The sequence below is a fragment of the Melanotaenia boesemani genome, chromosome 19, assembly GCF_017639745.1.
Source record: "Melanotaenia boesemani isolate fMelBoe1 chromosome 19, fMelBoe1.pri, whole genome shotgun sequence".
Classification (NCBI taxonomy): Eukaryota; Metazoa; Chordata; class Actinopteri; order Atheriniformes; family Melanotaeniidae; genus Melanotaenia; species Melanotaenia boesemani.
In genome coordinates, this window is record NC_055700.1 from 3,404,937 (window position 1) to 3,425,227 (window position 20,291).

The following is a 20,291-nucleotide window of genomic DNA, read 5'->3' on the forward strand; positions in this document are numbered from 1 at the left end:
ACCTTAAGCTTTTATTGTAATTTGACTTTACCCACATTTTTCTTAATAGGGATTTTATGTAAAAATGTTTAAAGATATTGTTGCAATGCTCACATCAGGCTGAAAGTTTAAAGCACCCTCCAGCATTTTGTATCAGGTTTAAAGAGGTTAATAGATGACAAAACTGATCAAGTCATGAGCAGGAATCTGCAACCTAACCCTAACCCTTAGATTCAGGGTTTCACTATCATCTAAAAGCATAACTGTACCTGGAATAATAGTAAACATTTCTGTCCTTGAATATTTCTGGAATACATTTTATGTCAAAAACTGCAGTTTCATGATGCCTTCATACACATTAAAGCTCATGAACATACCATCATGTTATAGCCGCCGGTATGGAAGCTCATTTGTTAAAGATTAAATACAGACTGAAAAGTTTGTGAAGAGGTTTTAACAAGGGGAAAAGAAATAAAGAAAAAGAACAAAATATTTCTTCTCTAAAAAAAACAAAATTTAGATTTGAAACAAATTAAGTATTTTTTATTATTTTGGAAGTCTTACTTTTTAATTGATAATATTAATTCATGATTTGACATTTAAAACCGTTTCTTTTAATGGTAGAATTTAAAAGTTTTTGCATTCATTTTGATTATTTAACCCATTTTTATAATGACTGTTTTTCTTTATAGCTTTAGTTTAGTAAATGATAAATTTAGCTAAATTTATACCTTGATTTTCATATTAGAACTCATTAAATTAACATTTTTCTCATAATTTTTGCTTTGTAAGTGCAATCTATTTTAGCTCATATTAGCTCAGTATAAAACTGAGTTTGAAATAGAATAAAATATCTGTAATGTCATTGTGTACTTCATATGTAAAATTAAAATTATATTATAAAATTCAAATATAAATTTATTAAAAGCAGCACATGCAGAGACCCATCACTCACACAAAAACATACATTCTGTTATTACACTATTATGAAATTAAGAAGAGATACTTTTAGGATTGTGGTTTTTGTATATAATATAATATATATATATCTATTACTAGTAGATATCAACTAGATTTCAAGATGAAATCTAGTTGATATTATAAAAATTCTGTTCTCAAATACACAATGTATTCAGGTTTATTTGTTTCTTTAAATTTAATTAACACAATTTTAAAAACTAAATCTTTATTTTCTCCCATTTTTGGCAAAAAAGAATTTGGGTTTCATGCATTAATACTGTTGTGTTTTCACGGATGAAATGAAATGAATGAAAAATCATTTATTTATCCCAGAGCGCAATACCAAGAAAAGCTGTTAGTAGAGGTTGGTGAAGATGAAGATTGTCAGGATGGATAGAATCCATCTTTTTTTTTGTACTAAAATAGGTCACACTTTTCGTGCAATTTTAACCCCTTTCCTTCTTTCCGTTTACTTTTCTGACAGCAATGGGCTTCCATACTTTGATAATGCGAGCAGAGGAAAAAAAATCCTTTAATCCTGTGATGCAGGCTATACTGCGCATGTGTCAACATTAACCCAGCAGGTAAACTCCACCATGGCGGCGAGAGGCCATGTGCAAGATCCCAACGACAGGAGACTCAGACCCATATACGGTAAGGTTTCAATGGGAAGACACATTTTAGTGGGTGTGCGGAGGTTTGGTGAACATATCTGTGGCTTGTACCAGAGTGTGTGTTTAAACTAGAGGCTGCTGCAGTTTGAAGGCAGCTATGCGGCCCCTTTAGCTCCAGCCTCGGACTCTGCTGCTTGCAGTCTCCGATGACAGTGCACCTTACCCGGTTTGACACCAAGCCGGGGTGGGGCAAGGCTGGCTGGGGGAACGTCTGTTGAAACCGTGCATCCCTGTGTTACAGTCTTACATGTTCCCGTTTTAGTTGCAGCACTCCAAGGTGCAGACATTTCTTCCGTTCGTTGAGGCTCTTTCAAAGTCGAAGTGCTTTCTCCCTTTGGCTAACTGTCGCTATTTGACAGCTAGCTCAGCAACCTAATGTGTCAGACAACCAGACTGTCAGTCAATGGACATGCTGCAGCTGGGTGTAAAGAAAAGCTGTGAATTTTAGCGGGTTGTGTGCCTCAGATTAACAGGTTTTGATTAGTGTCTTGTTTGAAGCAATATCTACTTTGTATCTGGCTTAATGCTTCACAGTTAGCTTAAAGTTAGCATTAGCATCATATTAGTTTAAGGACAATGCTTTAAGCTAACTGTACTAGCTGACTAGCTAAAAATGGATCTGTCAAGCTCGCGGACTGCTAAATAACATAATAGTTTTTTTTGTTTTTGTTTTTTTGTGAAAATAAATGTAAAGCAACTTTAATATTTTTGTTTTTTTTAAGGCCTAAAAATAACTTATGTATTGATTAAGATAGCCTATCTGTCACATTTCGACTACCCGCAGTGAATTTTCAGATAAAGTTGGGTTATTTGAAAACTACAGATATTTTAAATACACCGTGTAGATTAGTTTCTTTCTGGGCGACCCTTAAGCTTCAGTGCTTTTTAGTTTGACATCTGATCATTAATATGTAAGGATTCCTCTCATTTCTGGGGTTTTGTGGCAACTTTTATCTCCTGTGATGACAGTTTGAACAGTGGGAATAGACATGACATAATCACAGCATACTGTCTGGCACAGTTAATTTGGGCACCCAGCTGTCCTGAACAGACTGAACTGACTGTGTTTGAATGCATGTCTGCATACTAAAACAATCACCAGCCATTCAGGAGGACCTGCTGGACGTGATTATGGTTACTCATTTACTGGAACATGGGCTAACAGTGTTTTGAGGCGACCAGTAAACTGGCTTCTGATTGTTTCAGCTCATAAGCCAAGTGTTAGACAATAGCAGAAAAAAATATTATGCAACAGCTTTTGATTTTTTTAAACTACAATTCAAGCCCCCATTATAACAGAATGTCTGTCAAATACAACAAAGAAAGATCACAAATCCTCTAAAATGAGAAATTTGAACTCAGTCATTTCTAATAGTCTTCGGTTGACTGTTATTACTATTTGATGGCTGCATAGTGGTTAGCACTTGGTAACTTGGACAGGAGTTATGTGGAGTTTGCATGCATGGGTTTTCTCAGGCTTCCATTTAAGTCCAAAAACATGCATGTTAGGCTATCTGGTGACTCCAAATTGTACCTATGAGTGAATAGGAGTGTGCATGGTTGTGTGTCTCATTTGTCTTTTTGTCGGCCCTGTAATCGTCTAATGATGGCTGAGATTCTAGCCCCCAGCTACAACCGTAAATAAGAAAATGGATGGATTTAACCTTGGGTCACTTTAAACAGCTGTTGGGAAACTATTTTTTTGCAGAAGTTAAAGCAGAATTACTCAAATATTGTTGTTTCCCCAGATTACCTTGATAATGGCAACAATAAGATGGCGATACAGCAGGCAGATAAACTGCTGAAGAAACATAAGGACCTGCACTGTGCCAAGGTGGGTGACTGCATGTAAACGTTGATTTCTTTCAGGAACTGGTACACTGTTTGACTTAACCAGTGCATTTAGCCTGAAAAGCCTGATTTGCATCTCTAACTAGTGATGTTGATATTGTTCAGCTTGTTTGATGTATGTAAGCACACAAGGGTCTAAGCTCCTGCTGTTTGGCATCACAAACACCACTGTTGATATTGAATCATTAAACAGCAGGACAATGAGAGAATGATTAAGCTAACTGGAGCAGTGACCGTGCTCACAAACTTGAAGATGGTCTGGCTGTTAACCACATTTCTGTTCTTCCTCTGGGAAAGTTTTCCAGGCAAAAAGTCGATGCTTTTGTTTTTCAGTTAAAAAAAAAAAAAAAACTTGATCAAAATTAGGTCGAAGAGTTTTCTTATTGACTAGAGCCCCCTGGGCAGGTGGCAGCATGAGATAAGTACAGTACAAAAGATGTTTGCAGACCCCAGGGAACAGCAGTCATACAGCCTGAAACCTGCGTTACACCTTCATTAAAACACCTGAAAAACTATTCATGTTCACTTTTTTTTTATCTTCTGTAACACAGTTCCTCATCAAATACAATTGTATTCATTACTTGGACTACTCATTCCTAGATGAACTGGGCTAGCTTTCACTGAAAATGTGGTTTTCTTTTAAGAGGAGATAACTGTTTACATCTTCTACTGTGTTCCAGGTGAATTTACTCTGATACAAAAACACGTTTTGATTCTGACACTTCTGTAGTAATCTCACTTGTCTCAGCTTTCTGTAGTAAGCAAAGTTATACATACAGCCCTTGTGGTTGTAAAGATGCACTTCATTTATCTGGGTATGTTTCAGACAGGAGGCAGAAAAAATAAGCCTCATCAATAAGAGATTAATGCTCTGACACGGCAGTGTTCTGGCTTCTTCGTTTGAGTCTGATAATCAAGGACATGTCTGACCATTTGACTCGCATGCCTTCATTAAGACCCCTACTTTTTCTTTTAGACTTTTAAGTCTCTGCAGACCTGTTACTCCTGCCCTTGCAGCAGCTCCATGAGATATTATTCATTATCATTAGTTCTTGCTGCATCTTCATTAAAGTAATAAGCCTAAAGCTTATTTTATAAACACACAGATGTCTTCACCCTCAGACATGAACGTGGCTCTTGGACGTCCTCTGTGGCTGCTGACTGTTAACAAGTGTGAAACTCCTCCTTGTTCTTTCCTTCAGGTCCTAAAGGCCATTGGCCTTCAGAGGACAGGAAAGCAGGATGAAGCTTTCACTTTGGCCCAGGAGGTGGCCACCTTGGAGCCCACTGACGACAACTCACTTCAAGCTCTGACAATATTGTACAGGGAGATGCATCGCCGTAAGTGTACACGTGCACGTAGCTGCAGGTTGGAGCTGATGCCAGAGCGATTGTGTGTTAAACGTTGTGCTTGTCATTCACAGCGGAGTTGGTCACGAAGCTGTACGAGGCTGCAGTGAAGAAGGTTCCTCTCAGCGAGGAGTATCACTCGCACCTCTTCATGGCTTACGCTCGCGTGGGAGAGTACAAGAAGATGCAGCAGGTGGGAAAACACACCTGTCCAGGGTGAGGACAGGAAAGCTGGATGTAAACCTGCAGATGCATGACTAACTTAATGAATGTGATGAATCAGAATGACTAAGATGGTGGTGGTGTTTTGTTTTTTGTTTTTCTTTTTGCATGCTTCACAGGCAGGAATGGCTTTATATAAAATTGTCCCCAAGAACCCGTATTACTTCTGGTCCGTCATGAGTCTGGTGATGCAGGTACGGTCTGGCTTCTCAGATGATCATTTCCTAAAATATTCTCATTACCCTGGAAATAAAATAAAAATCCTTTGTCCTTTGTTGCCAAGGCGATCTCAGCACAGGATGAAAAACTGGCTCAGACTATGTTCCTGCCTCTGGCTGAACGCATGGTGGAGAAAATGGTCAAGGAGGAGAAGATAGAGGCAGAAGCAGAGGTGAGGATGGAAAAAATTATTAATCCAGTTGATATGGAATATTTATTAAAGCTGCCAGAATAATCTTTCCTAAAAGCACAAAGACTGGAATCATTCAGATTGTATCTTTACAAATAAAACTACAAGGAAATAACCAATTTAACCAGTACCAAAAGTACTCCTGTCTCTGATTTATGAACGTTAGTCAGTGTTTAATGGAGAAGAAATACAATGAGAAAAGAAATGCTTCATTACATGCCTGTATATTTTCTTAAACAGCAGCTTAAATTTATGCCATGAAACATTTGCATCTCTATTATGCAAATGGGAAAATGCTTTCAAATGGATTCCAACCCAGAAATCCTGCTTGATCCCTGGCGCCCTCCAGCGCTGTCGCTTCTACAATCATCAGTGTCTCAGGAACGGTAGTGTGTAGCTCTGTGGGGTAAACTGTGATGGATAGCTATCCTTTAGGTGATCTACGGAAGTTTCCAGGCATTTCTATCCCGTCCAGGAGGTTTATAATCCAGCCACTAAATGTAGTTTTATTCAGAGACTCTATCTGGTAAATCCACAATGATCCATGATACCAGCATTATTTATCACATTTCATCATAAAAACATCGCTATCACTACTATGTTGCTAAGAGACCTCTATTTAGACCTGGACATGATGATGAAGCCACTTCCTGTCAGACTTTCCACCAATCAGAGAGCTTAGATTGACGGTAACGTCCAATCAGGAGCAGCCAAAGATCAACCAGTGAGCAGAAAGTTCTATGTGTGTGTGAAAAGAAGAAAAATAATGCTCCTCTATGGCTGGAATAAAGCCAAGAAGATGTTTCTGATGCACGGTGGCGCCACAAAGCAGCTGAGCTGGAGTTGGTTTAGTGAGGATAGCAGGTAAATAGTAGCAGGAATAACTGGAAATGAGGAAAAAGTGGAAACATGGAAATAGTTTCTGTTGTGTGTTTGTTTCAATAACAATATTTTTTCTCCTGAAAGCCAAGACTTGAGAGAACGATGAGATGAGAAAAGGTTTGGTCACTGTTGATCTGTGTGTTATTTCTACAAAGTTCTGTTAGTAATAAATTCTGCTTTCTTCTTCTGGTCGGCCTTTATGCTGCTACATCTATTCATACATTCATTTTACATCATTTTAACCTCATAATCTGACAACATCATGTCTGATGCTGACTGGGGTTAAAAGGATCAACATGCATTTTTACATAAAAAAAAAAAAGAATAGATGGACCAAAAATTACTTGGAGTTTAAAGGGTTAATAAGCTAACCATTAGAACTGGGTGATGTGTTTGTTTCTGATTTAACTGCCTGATTTCCACAGTAACGGTGGACATGATGCTTCACCACAAACACACGTCTGATAAAATGCCGTTACCAAAGAAACGAGCAGGTTCACAACAACCATCAGATTCACTCAAACGACCACTAAGATATTACATGTGAGCAAAATGGATTTTTAATCTGTAAGTAAGTTTTAATGCATCAAAGGGCTGAAAATATTCACTCTGACTTCCAAACATGCCATTTTAGTAGTTTGAATAATTATGCTGCAGAAATCTGCAGCTGCTGCTACCTGCAGGATAAGCCATCCTCTCCTCAGTGTCTAGTTTTTCCTGGAAAGTCCCTCTTTAGTTGTACTTTATTAGGAAATCTGCAGCAAAATCCACTTACTTTACTTCTCCAGCTGTTGCTCAATGTGAAAGTCCAGAACTCTGCACTGCTGCTTCCTCCTTCTATGAGCTGATCAGATGCACAAAATGAACATCAGCAACAAGACCAGAGAGACAGAAACCCTACATCTGGTTTACATCCATGGCATTCAGGCTTACTTGGACTTGTGACGGTTTTAGGGTAAATTTCTGTACCTAGAGACAGAGCTTTGATTGGACCAAAGCTCTGATCTGTTTGTGCTGCAGTGGAGGAAGAGAAGCTACCAGAGATGTAAACCTGAAATATATTTAAGAAGAGTCAGAGCGAATCATCACATTCTGCTTGTCTGAGTTGAGCAGAACATGATAGAAAAAGTCTGTTTACAGCAAACTGAGAACGGTGGATCAGGATGCTTAACGATGTTTGTGTTGTCACACATCCACAGTGTTTGAGCTCTCGTTCTCCTAATCAGGCTGATTTTTGTCTCTTTAAGCCTTGAAAGTGACATTCTGTGATGGCTGTAACTCTTTAATGTGTGACTGCAGGTGCAGCTGTATTACATGATCCTGGAGCGCTTGGGAAAGTGTGTAGAGGCTCTGGAAGTGGTCAGAGGTCCACTGGGGGGTATGTAAATACTTTTAATTTACTTCCTGTACTTGTGTGAAATGAGTCTAAATGTAGTGGGGCCTCTTGTGATTAGCAGTACACACTAACATTGTTTTGACAAGATGGTTCCAGATGAGGAAAAGATTAAGATCTCTTATTGTGACAGCATTCACTCAGGATGCCGTCAGTGTTTAATGTTCAGAATGTCAAAATGATGAATGACAAACATAATCTAGCACCAGTGTCTTTCCTCTCATTTTGTACTCTTGCATGTTTCCACAGAGAAGCTGACCAGCGAGCTGCAGAGCAGAGAGAGCAAGTGTATGACGCTCTACCGGCGGCTGGAGCGCTGGCCCGAGTGCAACGCCTTAGCCCACAAGCTGCTGCTCAAAAAGTGAGTCAAGTCTTCAGAGGACTTTAGCTTTCTAGCATCCCCAAGTGTTGTCAGTTATATCATCAGTGTCTCAGGAACGCTAGTCTGGAACTATGTGGGATAAATAGTGATGAATAGTTACCCTTTAGGTGATCTACGGAAGTTTCCAGGCATTTCTATCCCGTCCAGGAGGTTTACAATCCAGCCACTAAATGTAGTTTTATTCAGAGACTCTATCTGGTAAATCCACAATGATCCATGATAACAGCATTATTTATCACATTTCATCATAAAAACATCACCATCACTACTATGTTGCTAAGAGACCTCTATTTAGACCTGGACATGATGATGAAGCCACTTCCTGTCAGACTTTCCACCAATCAGAGAGCTTAGATTGACGGTAACGTCCAATCAGGAGCAGCCAAAGATCAACCAGTGAGCAGAAAGTTCTGTGTGTGTGTGAAAAGAAGAAAAATAATGCTCCTCTATGGCTGGAATAAAGCCAAGAAGACGTTTCTGATGCACGGTGGCGCCACAAAGCAGCTGAGCTGGAGTTGGTTTAGTGAGGATAGCAGGTAAATAGTAGCAGGAATAACTGGAAATGAGGAAAAAGTGGAAACTTTGGAGTGGACACACTTTTAAGTGGAGTTGAATAGCTTGTTCTAGGTGACCCTAGTTTTTCTTTTCTTCTTTTTTTATGTGTTTTCTAAGAGTTGAAACAATGAAAAACAGAAATGGACTGAATGGTGAAGCCCAGTCTGTGTTTCCTGATATTCTGACATTATCTTTATTTAAAAAAACTTAATGATGGTGGTGGTAGTGAATGGGGCTGGGGGGGATGACCTGCCGCCCCTTGATATAAACGGTTACTCTGGGTCGCCCTCAGATCCGGTTAGGAGGGAGCAGATTGTTGATTCTCCAGACAGGCTGGATCTTTCTGTTCCAGACGCAGTAATGGGTTGTTTTGTTTGTGTTTGTAGTCCTGATGATTGGCAGTTCTATCCCTCCTACTTCGACTCTCTTTTTCATTTGATGGATCAGTCGTGGAGCCCTCCAGAAGAAGGCGAACAGTGAGTTGAGACTCCATTTATTTTGATTATGTGATTGTATTTGCACTGATCAGTGTCTCGCTGCCTCCAGCTGCTCGGAGGGTTCGGTGCATCACACTGTGGCCGAGGTGGTGAGGTTTGTGGAGGACAGAATTAAAGGGGAGGACGGCAAAGACTCTCGCGCTCTCAGAGGGCCTTATTTAGCTCGGCTGGAATTAATACACAGACTTCGAGAAAGAGGCTGTCCTGAAGAAAGCCTGCTGGGTAAAACACTGCTCATACACACTCTGAACATTTGCTGTAGCTTTCATATGACGCTTTGCTCTTTGGCTTCGACAGGCGAGCCTCTAGACCTGTTGGTGCAGTTCTTCAGGAAGTTTGGAGACAAACCCTGCTGCATCACCGACTTAAAGATATACCTTCATCTGCTCTCTCCCGACCAGCACGTTCAGGTAAGTCTGAGCTCCGGTCGTAGGGTCGAGCTGCCTGTTGTGAAGCAGCTGGATTAACTGTGAAACCCAAATCTGTCATTTACTCCTCAGTTCATCAACCGTCTGAGTGAAGCAGTTCCTCTGGCGGAGCAGGGAGAAGACGGATTTGCCTTCCCAGAGGATACCAAAGCACTACAACGGCATTTATGTGTGTGTCAGCTGAGCCGAGCGCTGGGGCTGCATCACTCTCTGGACTCCAGCGGAAAGCTGCACCTTATCGCCGAGCTCAAGGCTCACTACCGTCATGGGCTCAAGTTTGGTAAGAGGACCCTTTATTTCAATTTTAGACCTTTAGGCGTTAATTTGTTCTGGAAAATCTGAGTTTGGGAATCAGCTTGTCACCCACAGCACTCAGGATTCTGACAGGAGTTAAAGTGTGAATGTAGGTCACACAACTGTGACAATATTAACGTCACAGCTGTCATTGACGGGTTTTTCTGCCACATATTCCAGGAATTGAATAATTTAACTACAGCATGCAAGAAAAAAGAAAGCTCTTTGAATTCTTCTCTCCATCTCTGCTTCACTTTTAGGTTTTTTTAAGTAATTTGCAACCCAATTCAGTTTAAATGTCAATAAACCACAAAGGAAATCCCATCTCCAAATAGAGCAGGGGCTTTTTGATGGGAGGAACTACGTGTCTAAACCTGTTCTCACAATGAAAGTAAAGTTCCTCAGTTCCTAAATGTCTGCAGAGCTTCTGTTCCAGCTTCCAGTCCTAAAGGAAAGTTCAAATACACTGCAGATCCAAAAATAAGTCGCCACCAAAAATAAGAGCCTCCCATTGGATTATTCCTGCTGATGTTTCAGCTACGATAAGTTATTTAACCCGACTGATGCAGTGAGTAGTTTCTCTTTTCTTAAGCAACCATGTCAGAAGAGACATCCTACAGTCGTGGAAAACATGTTTAGGGTCAAATTGTCGGCATCAAGCAGAGAAAACAGAGGAACTGCTAAAACTCATTATTAAAAACTGGAAGGATTGTGAGGAACCGTCATCTTCCAGGAAGAAATGTGGTTGGAAAACCTCCTGAATGATGATCTGTGATCACTTAAATGTTTGGTGATATCAGATCGATGTTTAATAGTGAAAATAAGAACACTTCCACGTGAACAATCTGAAGGAACTCAAGGGACTGAACAGCTGTGTAGCCAGAAGAAAACCACGAATCAGTCAAGCTAACTGGAGAAAAGGGTTTAAATTCGCCAGGGAGCATAAAGACTGGACTCTGGAGCAATGGAAGGAGGAGTCCAGATCTACCCTGTTCCAGAGTGATGAAGCATCAGGGTAAGAAAAGACGAGGATAAAATGATGCAGCCATCACATCTAGTGCTGCTGTACAACCCTGCGGGGGCAGTCTGTGATCCAGTGCTCAGGTCCAGGTCCAGGTCTAGGTTCAGCAACATCATGTGTCCAAAGAATGAGGTCAGTTGATACCTGAATATACTGAATGAGCAGGTTATTCCATCTTCCCTGATTGCACGGCCATATTTCAAGACAAGATGCCTCTGGTTCGGTGAATCTTGGTCATAGCGAGATGAAACTTCCAGCTGTGGAAGCTGTGAGATGTGAGCTTTTAGTAGAGGAGACGTTTTTCCATGTTCATGCCGTCAGGTGAACACGGGGAGACAACATTTGTGTTTATATGTTCCTTCAGCTGGCAGTCATCGTCATAACCTAAATCTGAGGAATTTCGGAAATATGGCTGCAGGTCGTCGGACACATAAGAGCATTAAAAGATTTAAAAAGAATTTTAAAATTAATTAAAAATGAACATAAAGCCAATGAAGTTTGTTTGTTCATTTAAGAAGTGAGGCTGGAACTGGATTGATGCGTCCCGCTCCTTCGTACGTTAAAAACCGGGCCGTTTGCAGTCTTGCTATGCAGGCCTGGCTAATTCCAAACGGGATGTAATGAAAGTATAGATTATAATTTGAAGAAGACGCTTGTATAGGACAGTCGCCTGAGATTGTTTAAAAAAAAAAAAACCTGTTCAGGGATGTTGGTTTGATCTGCTGACATGTTGATGTTTAACAGGGAAGAACGCCCTGAAGACGGAGCTGCAGTTCTCAGACATGTACTGTCTCATGGCCGCTCATGTATACGTTGATTTATGGACAGAAACGGGTGAGTTTCTCTCTTATTCCCCTTCCTGCTGTCTTCTAGTAAAGCGATGTGTAAGCAGCTCTGTGTTGTGTAGGGGATGAGAACATGGCGTGGCAGTGTTTGGGTCTCCTTCAGGAGGGTCTGTCTCACAGTTCCTCCAACGCCCAGTTCAAGCTGCTGCTGCTGCTGCTCTACTGTCGCCTCGGAGCCTTCGAGCCTGTCGTGGACCTTTACTCCAGCCTGGACGCCAAGCATGTACAACACGACACCATCGGGTCGGTACCTAAACAACCATCTGTACATGTGTTTATCAAGCTTCTTTCTACCTTTTATTGGAGGATTGATGGTTGTTTTTCAGGTTTCTGTTAACACGCTACGCGGAGTCTCTGGGGCAGTTTGCTGCCGCGTCCCAGTCGTGTAACTTTTCCCTCAGGTTTTTCCACTCTAACCAGAAAGATGTAAGTCTCTCCCACTCTGGTTTGTTCTCTGAGACATCTCAGGTTCTCTCATCACCCCTCTCACTGGTGTTTCTGCTTCGTGTCGCAGACCTCAGAATACATCATCCAGGCGTACAAATATGGAGCGTTTGAGAAAATCCCAGAATTCATTGCTCTCAGGAACAGGTTGAACCAGTCGCTGCACTTCGCCCAGGTCCGTACGGAGAGGATGCTGCTGGACCTGTTCCTTGAGGCGGACATGTGAGATTTATTTTTACACTTTTATTGATCTTTTCAAACAACATTGACAAAAACAGAAACAAAAGGAAAAAAAAAAAAAACAACTAAAATATCACAAACTGATCTGACTGGTATAAAAATAAATGGAGCCGAAGAACCACAGAGTCCTTAAATAAATTTGTTTCCATAACAGACGGGAAATACTCTCATTTCTCCCTCACAATCAGATATCTTTCCGTTCATTTACTTTTCTGCCATGGGGGCAGCTGCCTAAGCAGAGAAACCCAAACTTCCCTCTGGCCTTCCCAGGCCAGCTGAGAGATGTAGTCCCTCCAGCGGGGCCTCCTCCCGGTGGGACGTGCCCAGAACACCTCATCAGGGAGGCATCCAGGAGGCATCCTAACCAGATGCCCGAGCCACCTCATCTGGCTCCTCTCGATGTGGAGGAGCAGCGTCTCTACTCTGAGCCCCTCCCAGATCACTGAGCTTCTCACCCTATCTCTGAGGGAGAGCCCAGCCGCCCTGCGGAGAAAACTCATTTCATCCGCTTGTATTCGTCCCGGGGAAGACCCAGGGCACGCTGGTGGGACGCGCTGGACGGACTACATCTCTCGGCTGGCCTGGGAATGCCCCGGAATCCCCCCGGATGAGCTGGTGAATGTGGCCGGGGAGAGGGAAGAATGGGCTTCCCTGCTTAGGCAGCTGCCCCCACGACCTGACCTCGGATAAGTGGAAGAAAATGGATGGATGGAAATAAAACTAAAATCCACATCCAGTTTAGATCCTGTACCTTTAATTTCCATCCTCCCTCCATCACTTGCACCATTATCCAGTAATGCTTGAACTTCCCATAAAATATGAAAATGGTTTGCAGATAAATTCCCAAACATCCTCCAACACTGACCGTATTCTACCTCGTTTTTTTATTTATTTTATATATTTTTTTACTTGGTGATAATCTGACAATGTTTTTCCAGCTAAATTCTTTCTTTAGATCTGAGCTTAAAGTAGAGAATCTGGATTTCCAAATATTTGTCTTCATCAGTTAATGTCACCTTGGCCTTAGTCTTCCATTTTAGTTTGATTTGCTGCAGAGCTGAGGTCTGGATGTTTTTGTTTTTCAGTGTGTTGAGTTTGCAGGAGAGCGTGAAGGCCATGTCGTTGTCTGCAGAGGAGGATGACATCCCCTGGGATAGTTTAAGGGACAACAGAGACCTTACTGTATTTACAAACTGGGACCCTAAAGAGAGGTAAAACTCCTCATCATATTTCCTGTAGGAGAATTTAAAAACCCCAGAAAATCAGCCTTTGTTCCTCCTCTTCCTCCCACAGACAGCTGACTGACGACCATCGGCGTCGGTCTCTGGAGGAGGAGTCTGTGTGGCTGCGGTTTCGCTCTCTGACGCTGCGCCTGCTCACCTCGCTGGCGGCGCTGGGACACACGTCCTCACAACAAAACTCTGAGATGTCCAACGAGAACGGAGTCGGAGACAAAAGCTCGGTCGTCAGCAGCCTGCTCTCCCAGCTCAACCAGACTCTGCAGACGGCAGCGCAGCTCGCAGAGAAACGCGTCCAGGTACGTTTCTGGTGGATATGCCCTACGTGGTCATTTCAGCGGCTCCTGCAGACACGTTGGCGCATTTCTCATCAGAAATGCAGCTAAATGAGTGTTTGGTGTTCAGAGTTTGTGCTTAAGTCAGCAAACTAGGTTTCCCTGCAGATACGGTTGCACAGTGGTGTTAATTTAATGCAAATATAAGCTGTGTTAATATTTCATGTTGGCAGCAGATCTTTGCCCTTCTCAGTATCAGTGTTTGTTGTCCAGTTCTCACCAGAAATTTGGCTTCAGTGCAGCGACGTCTCGGTTATAGAGGCTCTTGGTAAGATTATTGTTAGAGAAATTATCACAATTTTTATGTAACAATTAATTCCCCATCACTATAAACGTGTAAAACCAAATAAAAAGTCCTTATAGGATGATATTTGATTCCAAGATAACAAAATAATATAACATAATAAATGTCTCATTTCAACAAAATCCCCTCTGCTCTGTAAAAAAAAATAAAAAAAATAAATCCTTTATATTAACTCTGGATTTCTCTTAGAGAAATGGTCAAAACAGACTAATTGTTAAATAGGATACCGCGCCTGTCATCCCCCTGCTGTCCTGTTGTTTCAGTGTATATATGATAATTATTCTAAAATAATAGAAATGAACATTTTTACCTGCTTTGAAACTGCTTGTAGTCTCAGAAACCCTGAAGATGAGTGTTTTTATCATCACCAGCTTCTCAGGAACGGTAGTGTGTAAATCTGGGGGGTAAATGAGTGGATCCATATGAACAGAAAGTCTCTATTTGTGCATATTTACAGACCATGTGTAATGTAAACATTTTCGTACTTTCTCAGCACCTCAATCAGCTGTTTAATAAGACTAGTTGTCCCTCACGGTTTAGAAAACAATCCTGGAGAAAACCCTGGTGTTATGTTAACAAACCGCACACGTTCACCCTGTTGTTCTGTGTGCTGTTGGGTAGTTGGATAACTTGCCTTGTCAGATTAAATGCTTGGATTTTGTGAAATAAATTTCTAAATAAGTGCGATTTATGTTTTTCCCTCTTAATGATGCATTTTGTGCCTGATGTGACTTATAGTCCGGAAAATACAGTAATAAGTTCTGTTGTTCTGGTCGGTCTTTATGCTGATAAACAGTATCTCACAGAAGTGAGGACACCCTATGAAGGGTGTGAAGCAACACACAAGAAAAACAAAATGAAATAAAACGAGAAAAAGTCTCTGAAGCTGGGAATGCCAGTCCGAAGTGTCTCTGCTGGCAGCCACGTGTCCATTTCTCCAAACAGTGCATCAGATTACGATGAAAACTGTGCCTGAGAAGCAGCTCATTCCTCTGAGATGAACAGTATCTCACTTCTCTGTGTGTGTGTGTGTGTGTGTGTGTGCATGTAAACATCATTTTAGCCTCATAATCTGAGCCAGTCCTGAAAGCAGCATGTCTGCATGCTGTCTGGGATTAAAAGTTCAGCTTCTACAAGCAGTTTTACATTAAAATAAGCCAAAAATGGCTAAAATTTAAGGTTAAAATAACGTCCACATTGTAAATGGTGTGATTGTGTCTTTGTTACAGTATCCATTCCTGGGCCCCCCCTCCACCCGCCTGTCCTCGGCTCTGTCCAGTGGCAGCTGTCAGTGTCAGGCTGCAGCCCTGCAGCTCTCTGTCCACCTGCAGGACCTGGAGACAGCCGGACTCGGTAAGAGGACGTGACTAATACATAAAACCTGAATGAAGACTGTTCCACACATGATTTCTTCCTGTTTTTACTCTTCTAGATGAGTCGTCGGAGCTTCAAACTCAGATCTGTAATGCTTTTAAATCACTAGTAGTTCAGCTTCAAGGTGAGCACCAGCTGGATTTCTGCATATTCACTTATCTTGGTTCTGAGCAGATTGTGGTTAATGTGTGTTTTTTTTTTTTCTTCTACCCACAGAAATACTGAATAAATGCAAAGGGGATTTTTTGGAAATGAAAGGGAGCAAATTAAAAACACAGCCCACCTTATTAGAAAACCTAATCTTCTTTGTTGAGGTGAAAAATCTCTGCTTCCACACTGTCTTTCTGCTGAATCTGCTTCCTAATCAAACACGGTCACATTGCATGGTGTTGTTCCTCACAGACGGTGAGCATAGTGTTGTGGATGGCTAGTTGCTGTGCCAAGATCCTCCGACCGCTCAAGACAAGTTTACAGAAGAAGAAAAAGAAGAAAAAGGATGCAAACGCAGTGCTGGTACGGTAGACGCTCTCATAGGACCACCTCCGTCTGTGGACTGGTGCAACAGCTCTATTGAATGGTTACTGATCTGTCTTGTAGCCGGTGGTGGTGTGTGGGTTCCAGGAGTTGACGGGGAGCTTGCAGGACCTGCTCACTCAAGCATCGGAGCACATAAAGAGCCAAGAGGCTGGTCTGACCGCCCTGAAACTGGCCGGTTTAACCTTGGAAGGACATACAGAGGTTAGTGTGCAGACACAGGGTCTCTGGAAGAAACGCACCTACAAACCACATGATTTACAAGCAGGAAGTTTTTCATATGTGTGCTGTTTTTTTTAACCTAGTCTTGTCCAGCATGGTAGCAGCAGAATAATGGTCTGGTTGCTGTGTTGTGCTGAACAAATTAGCTTTGCCAAGGGGATCTTTATGGGTAAAATGCTCCTCTTAATAATCTGATTCATTTATTTATTAACTTTGAATTATGGAATCTATGTAATCTTGCTGGACCAGACTAGAGGGGCCAGAGAACCCTTTACCCTCGTCTATCCATCCCATAACCCCTCACTCACACTCTCCCCTGCACTGTACCCATGGACACTCGTTCCCACTAGGGCTGCAATTAATGACTATTCTGATGGTCGATTGGTCGACTAGTCGTTTTAATAGTCGGTGACTAATCGGATTATGTATGTCATGATTATTATAAATGGATCTTATTTCACTTTCAGCTTTGAAATCTTACATGAGGTTAAGTAAGTCCGATGTTCCTCCTCTTTAAAAGTTCGAGCATTGCAGAAGTACTTATGTCGTACACAAGGTCCGCTTTACAAATCTCACATGTATTTAATTTATTTTGTAAGTTTAACATGAAGTTATTTCAGACTTTCAACATTTTCCACCGCGGTTTTCCTCCCTAGACCGCCACCATATGTTTCCCCTGGCGGACTTTATTGCACATTGTGCAACTCTCAGCAGAGATAGGATTAGAAGATGATGTCTCACTCTGTAGTTTTTTGTTGACGGCTAAATTCGTTGCAGCCCTGGTTCCCACATCACACTTAAACCTCCCACCATGCCCGGTGGGAGACATCCCTGGCAGACCAGAAGATAGCGAACCCCAAATCTGGCCCCCCGCCACCACCCCAAGTTACCACCAACCAGATGCAGGAGACTGACCCCCCACCAGGGCCAGCAGCCCTTCCATCAGCACAGCCAGCCTGGATCATGGGCCAACCGCCTCCTTCTGCCCACCCTCAGTGGCGCCCAGGAGACGGTGTGTGAGAGGACCCCATTGCCCTCACCTCTCCCGCTCATGACTGTTTGTGAAGTGTGTTGTTTGCCATTAAAATTCAGGGGCAGAAGTTGTTTGTGTGTTGTTTCTCATGTTTTGATGACTTTGTGTAATTAAAACTGAGAGGCGAGTCGCCACAGGTGCAGCCAACGAGGCCACTGAGATGTCAAAACATACAAACGTACAAATATACAGAAAAGCTGAGTTTTAGGATTGTCTAAACAGAGCTGCATTTTTATTTATTACAGGGATTATTATTACCTCCTGATGTTTATCCAGCGAGATTAAGAAGTTCTTGTAGCAGCTGGTTTTGCGAGGACAGCATGGCTCCCCATCCATGACTCTGTTATGTGTTTCAGGAGGAGGCGTCGTTTACGAAGGCTGCTATGGACAAGGTGCAGAGCAGTTACCTGCGCTCGCTACAGGAGGTGGGAGATCTGCTCAAGAAGAGAGCGGAAACTATAAAAAACCTCAAGATCTGAACACCATCACACACCAGACTAAGATGACTGTAATCTCATCCTCCCCACCAACCCACCCGCTTTCAGCCCACCGGAGTCAGAATCCGCGACTCAGTCCTTCCTGACCTCCACGTTTCATGGTTTGTGAGCTCTGTCTGGATTTCTTTTTCTTCGACACGGCAACGTTCACCTCTGGAACATTTGCAGCTCTTATAGCACATAAGCTTGTAGGTAAAACTTCTACAGCGATTATCAGTGAAAAGCAGAAGCTGCGCTCTTTTAGATAAATCTATCTAGATCAAATCAGAATACATAAATACACGGTTTTAGAGTCTAATAAATTATTGTACATAATAAAGACCACCACAGCTTGACTAAAGGAGAGTTTAAACCACAATAAACCACTGTCCCGTCTGTCGGCCAGTTTCCTGTTTGTTTCCTCACATCTCCTCTGAACGAGAACGGCAGCAGCAACCCGGCTTCATCTCAGAGGAATGAGCTGCTTTTCAGGCAGTTTTCATCCTAATCTGATGCACTGTTTGGAGGAACGGACACGTGGCTGCCAGCAGACACACTTCCCGCTTCAGAGCCGCCTTCTCGTTTTATTTCATTTCGTTTTGTCTTTCTTGTGTGTTGCTTCAAAAGTGGAACCACCTCTGTAGTTGCAGTATTATAAAGAGATGAGCTAAAACAGGACTTTTCTTTTTAACACGATTGTTTTTGTGCCCTTTTTGTTCCTTTTTTTTTAATAGAAGTGGTGCTTTGTAAAGACGTCTGTTGGGGAATCCCAGCATCCTTTGAGGCTGGACTGATTCTAGTTATTTAAGAGACCATGTGCGACTACCTTAACATGAATGTTCACCAAAAACGCACCGCGGGCTGCTGAGATTAATGCAGGGAGACCCATGTATGTAGTGGCAAACAGAAATTTGTGCTCTGGGATGTTTTGTTTTGTTTTTTCCCCTCAGCTCTCAACGTTTTACATTTGGACCTAACTGTAAATAAATACTGAGGCAGAATATTCACATGATCGTGTTGCAAGGACTTGAGTGTGTTTTAAAAGCAGCTGCAGTAGAAAAACACCAGATTTGTCCTGTGGTGGTGTTTTTTTTTTTTTTTGTCATTCCTGCCTTTTTTCTCTCCCAAAATGTCATCCGCAGCATCTCCAGCAGTGATGGCTGACCGCTGGCACAGCTGGATTTTTTTTGTTTTACTGTTTTAAAATACTTGGCGGAGCAGTTTGAACATATAGCAACCGACAACCCGTCTTTCTCCCTCCTGTTAATCCTGCTTACTGTCGCTTACACATCTAACAAATGCCTTCTTTTGAAGTCGAGCCCGTCTGAGTGGATCCTTGCCTGCAGAGACCATGTTTGATCTGACTACATGTGTCGTTGAGGTTCAGAGTAATGGTTGACAATCTGAAGTGACATCTCACCACCCTCTTTTGCTAGAAAATGGAAAACAGAAACACTGGAATGTCAAAGCTTTTTTAAATAAAAAGGTAAATGTGAGACCTTTGCTTTGCAGTGTTTATGTCTTCATTCAGGCTTATTCCAGCAGAATTAACTTACTGTTGCTCACCTTCCCTCAGTTTCTGCCATATTTAATGTGAACGTTTGGAATTAGGTGCAGACATCTGGAAAAACATCTGAGTATATCTTTTTATTTAAGTATATTTAAATGTATTTTTAAATATGCAAAGTGTGACATTTAAATTTTGAAGCTACATTTACAGCTCTGTATTTACTATATTAGTTTTCTTTCTTTTTATTGAAATTGATATTTGTTAATTTATATCATTCAAGATAAAATTTCAGAACAATGAATAAAAAAGGTCAAATCTTAGTGATCAACTAGTAAATTATATTTCAGTAATAAAATCCTTTTCCTTCTGTTTTTAACTTCCATATTTTATTTATTTTGTGGTAAAATGTGACTAATGTAGAATCCAGACTTTTTTTATGCAGGTTTTGTTGTAATTTATTTTTATTTAATAGAAATTTGGTCTTTTTAGTGTTTACATTATTTGTATGGGGATTGACATTTATTTTTATGGTTTTGTTTGTTTTTTGTGTTTTTATAACAAATTATTTCTGTCCAATTAAACCACGTTTAGATACTTAAAGTTTGTTATAAAGCAAGACAAAAGACAACTAGATTAACTGACTTTTTAATCCTGTTTTTGTATTTTTACACACTTATGGATGTCTGTATGTCAGACTGGTGAAATTTTTTGAGTGCTTGCAATTTGATAAATTCATCCCCCTCTGTTCTAGTAATGTGAATTTTTATTTTAAATATAATGACAAAAAATATTTATATTCTACAATTATTTTCAATTACCTTCAAATTATATAGGGAGGG

At 41.3% G+C, this 20,291-nt stretch overlaps 1 protein-coding gene across 1 annotated transcript; it reads left to right on the top strand.

Annotated features, from left to right (window-relative positions):
- The first annotated feature begins 1,493 nt into the window (after positions 1-1,493).
- naa25 (N-alpha-acetyltransferase 25, NatB auxiliary subunit) lies at positions 1,494-19,438 on the top strand. The gene is made up of 24 exons (XM_041969334.1): positions 1,494-1,593; positions 3,362-3,447; positions 4,667-4,805; positions 4,889-5,007; positions 5,156-5,230; positions 5,320-5,427; positions 7,627-7,705; positions 7,970-8,081; positions 9,044-9,133; positions 9,204-9,376; positions 9,452-9,564; positions 9,655-9,862; positions 11,642-11,731; positions 11,805-11,985; positions 12,069-12,168; positions 12,257-12,408; positions 13,512-13,637; positions 13,720-13,963; positions 15,533-15,656; positions 15,736-15,801; positions 15,894-15,991; positions 16,080-16,190; positions 16,275-16,415; positions 17,823-19,438. The coding sequence occupies exons 1-24, from the start codon at positions 1,536-1,538 to the stop codon at positions 17,943-17,945; spliced, it is 2,916 nt and encodes a 971-aa protein (XP_041825268.1). The 5' UTR covers positions 1,494-1,535; the 3' UTR covers positions 17,946-19,438.
- The last annotated feature ends 853 nt before the right edge of the window (positions 19,439-20,291 follow it).

Excerpts from the sequence above, each read along its gene's own strand:
- naa25 (XM_041969334.1), top strand. The coding sequence starts at position 1,536 with ATGGCGGCGAGAGGCCATGTGCAAGATCCCAACGACAGGAGACTCAGA. Across the intron at positions 5,008-5,155 it reads AGTACAAGAAGATGCAGCAG|GCAGGAATGGCTTTATATAA; the intron begins GTGGGAAAACAC and ends CATGCTTCACAG. Across the intron at positions 12,409-13,511 it reads CTGTTCCTTGAGGCGGACAT|TGTGTTGAGTTTGCAGGAGA; the intron begins GTGAGATTTATT and ends TTTGTTTTTCAG.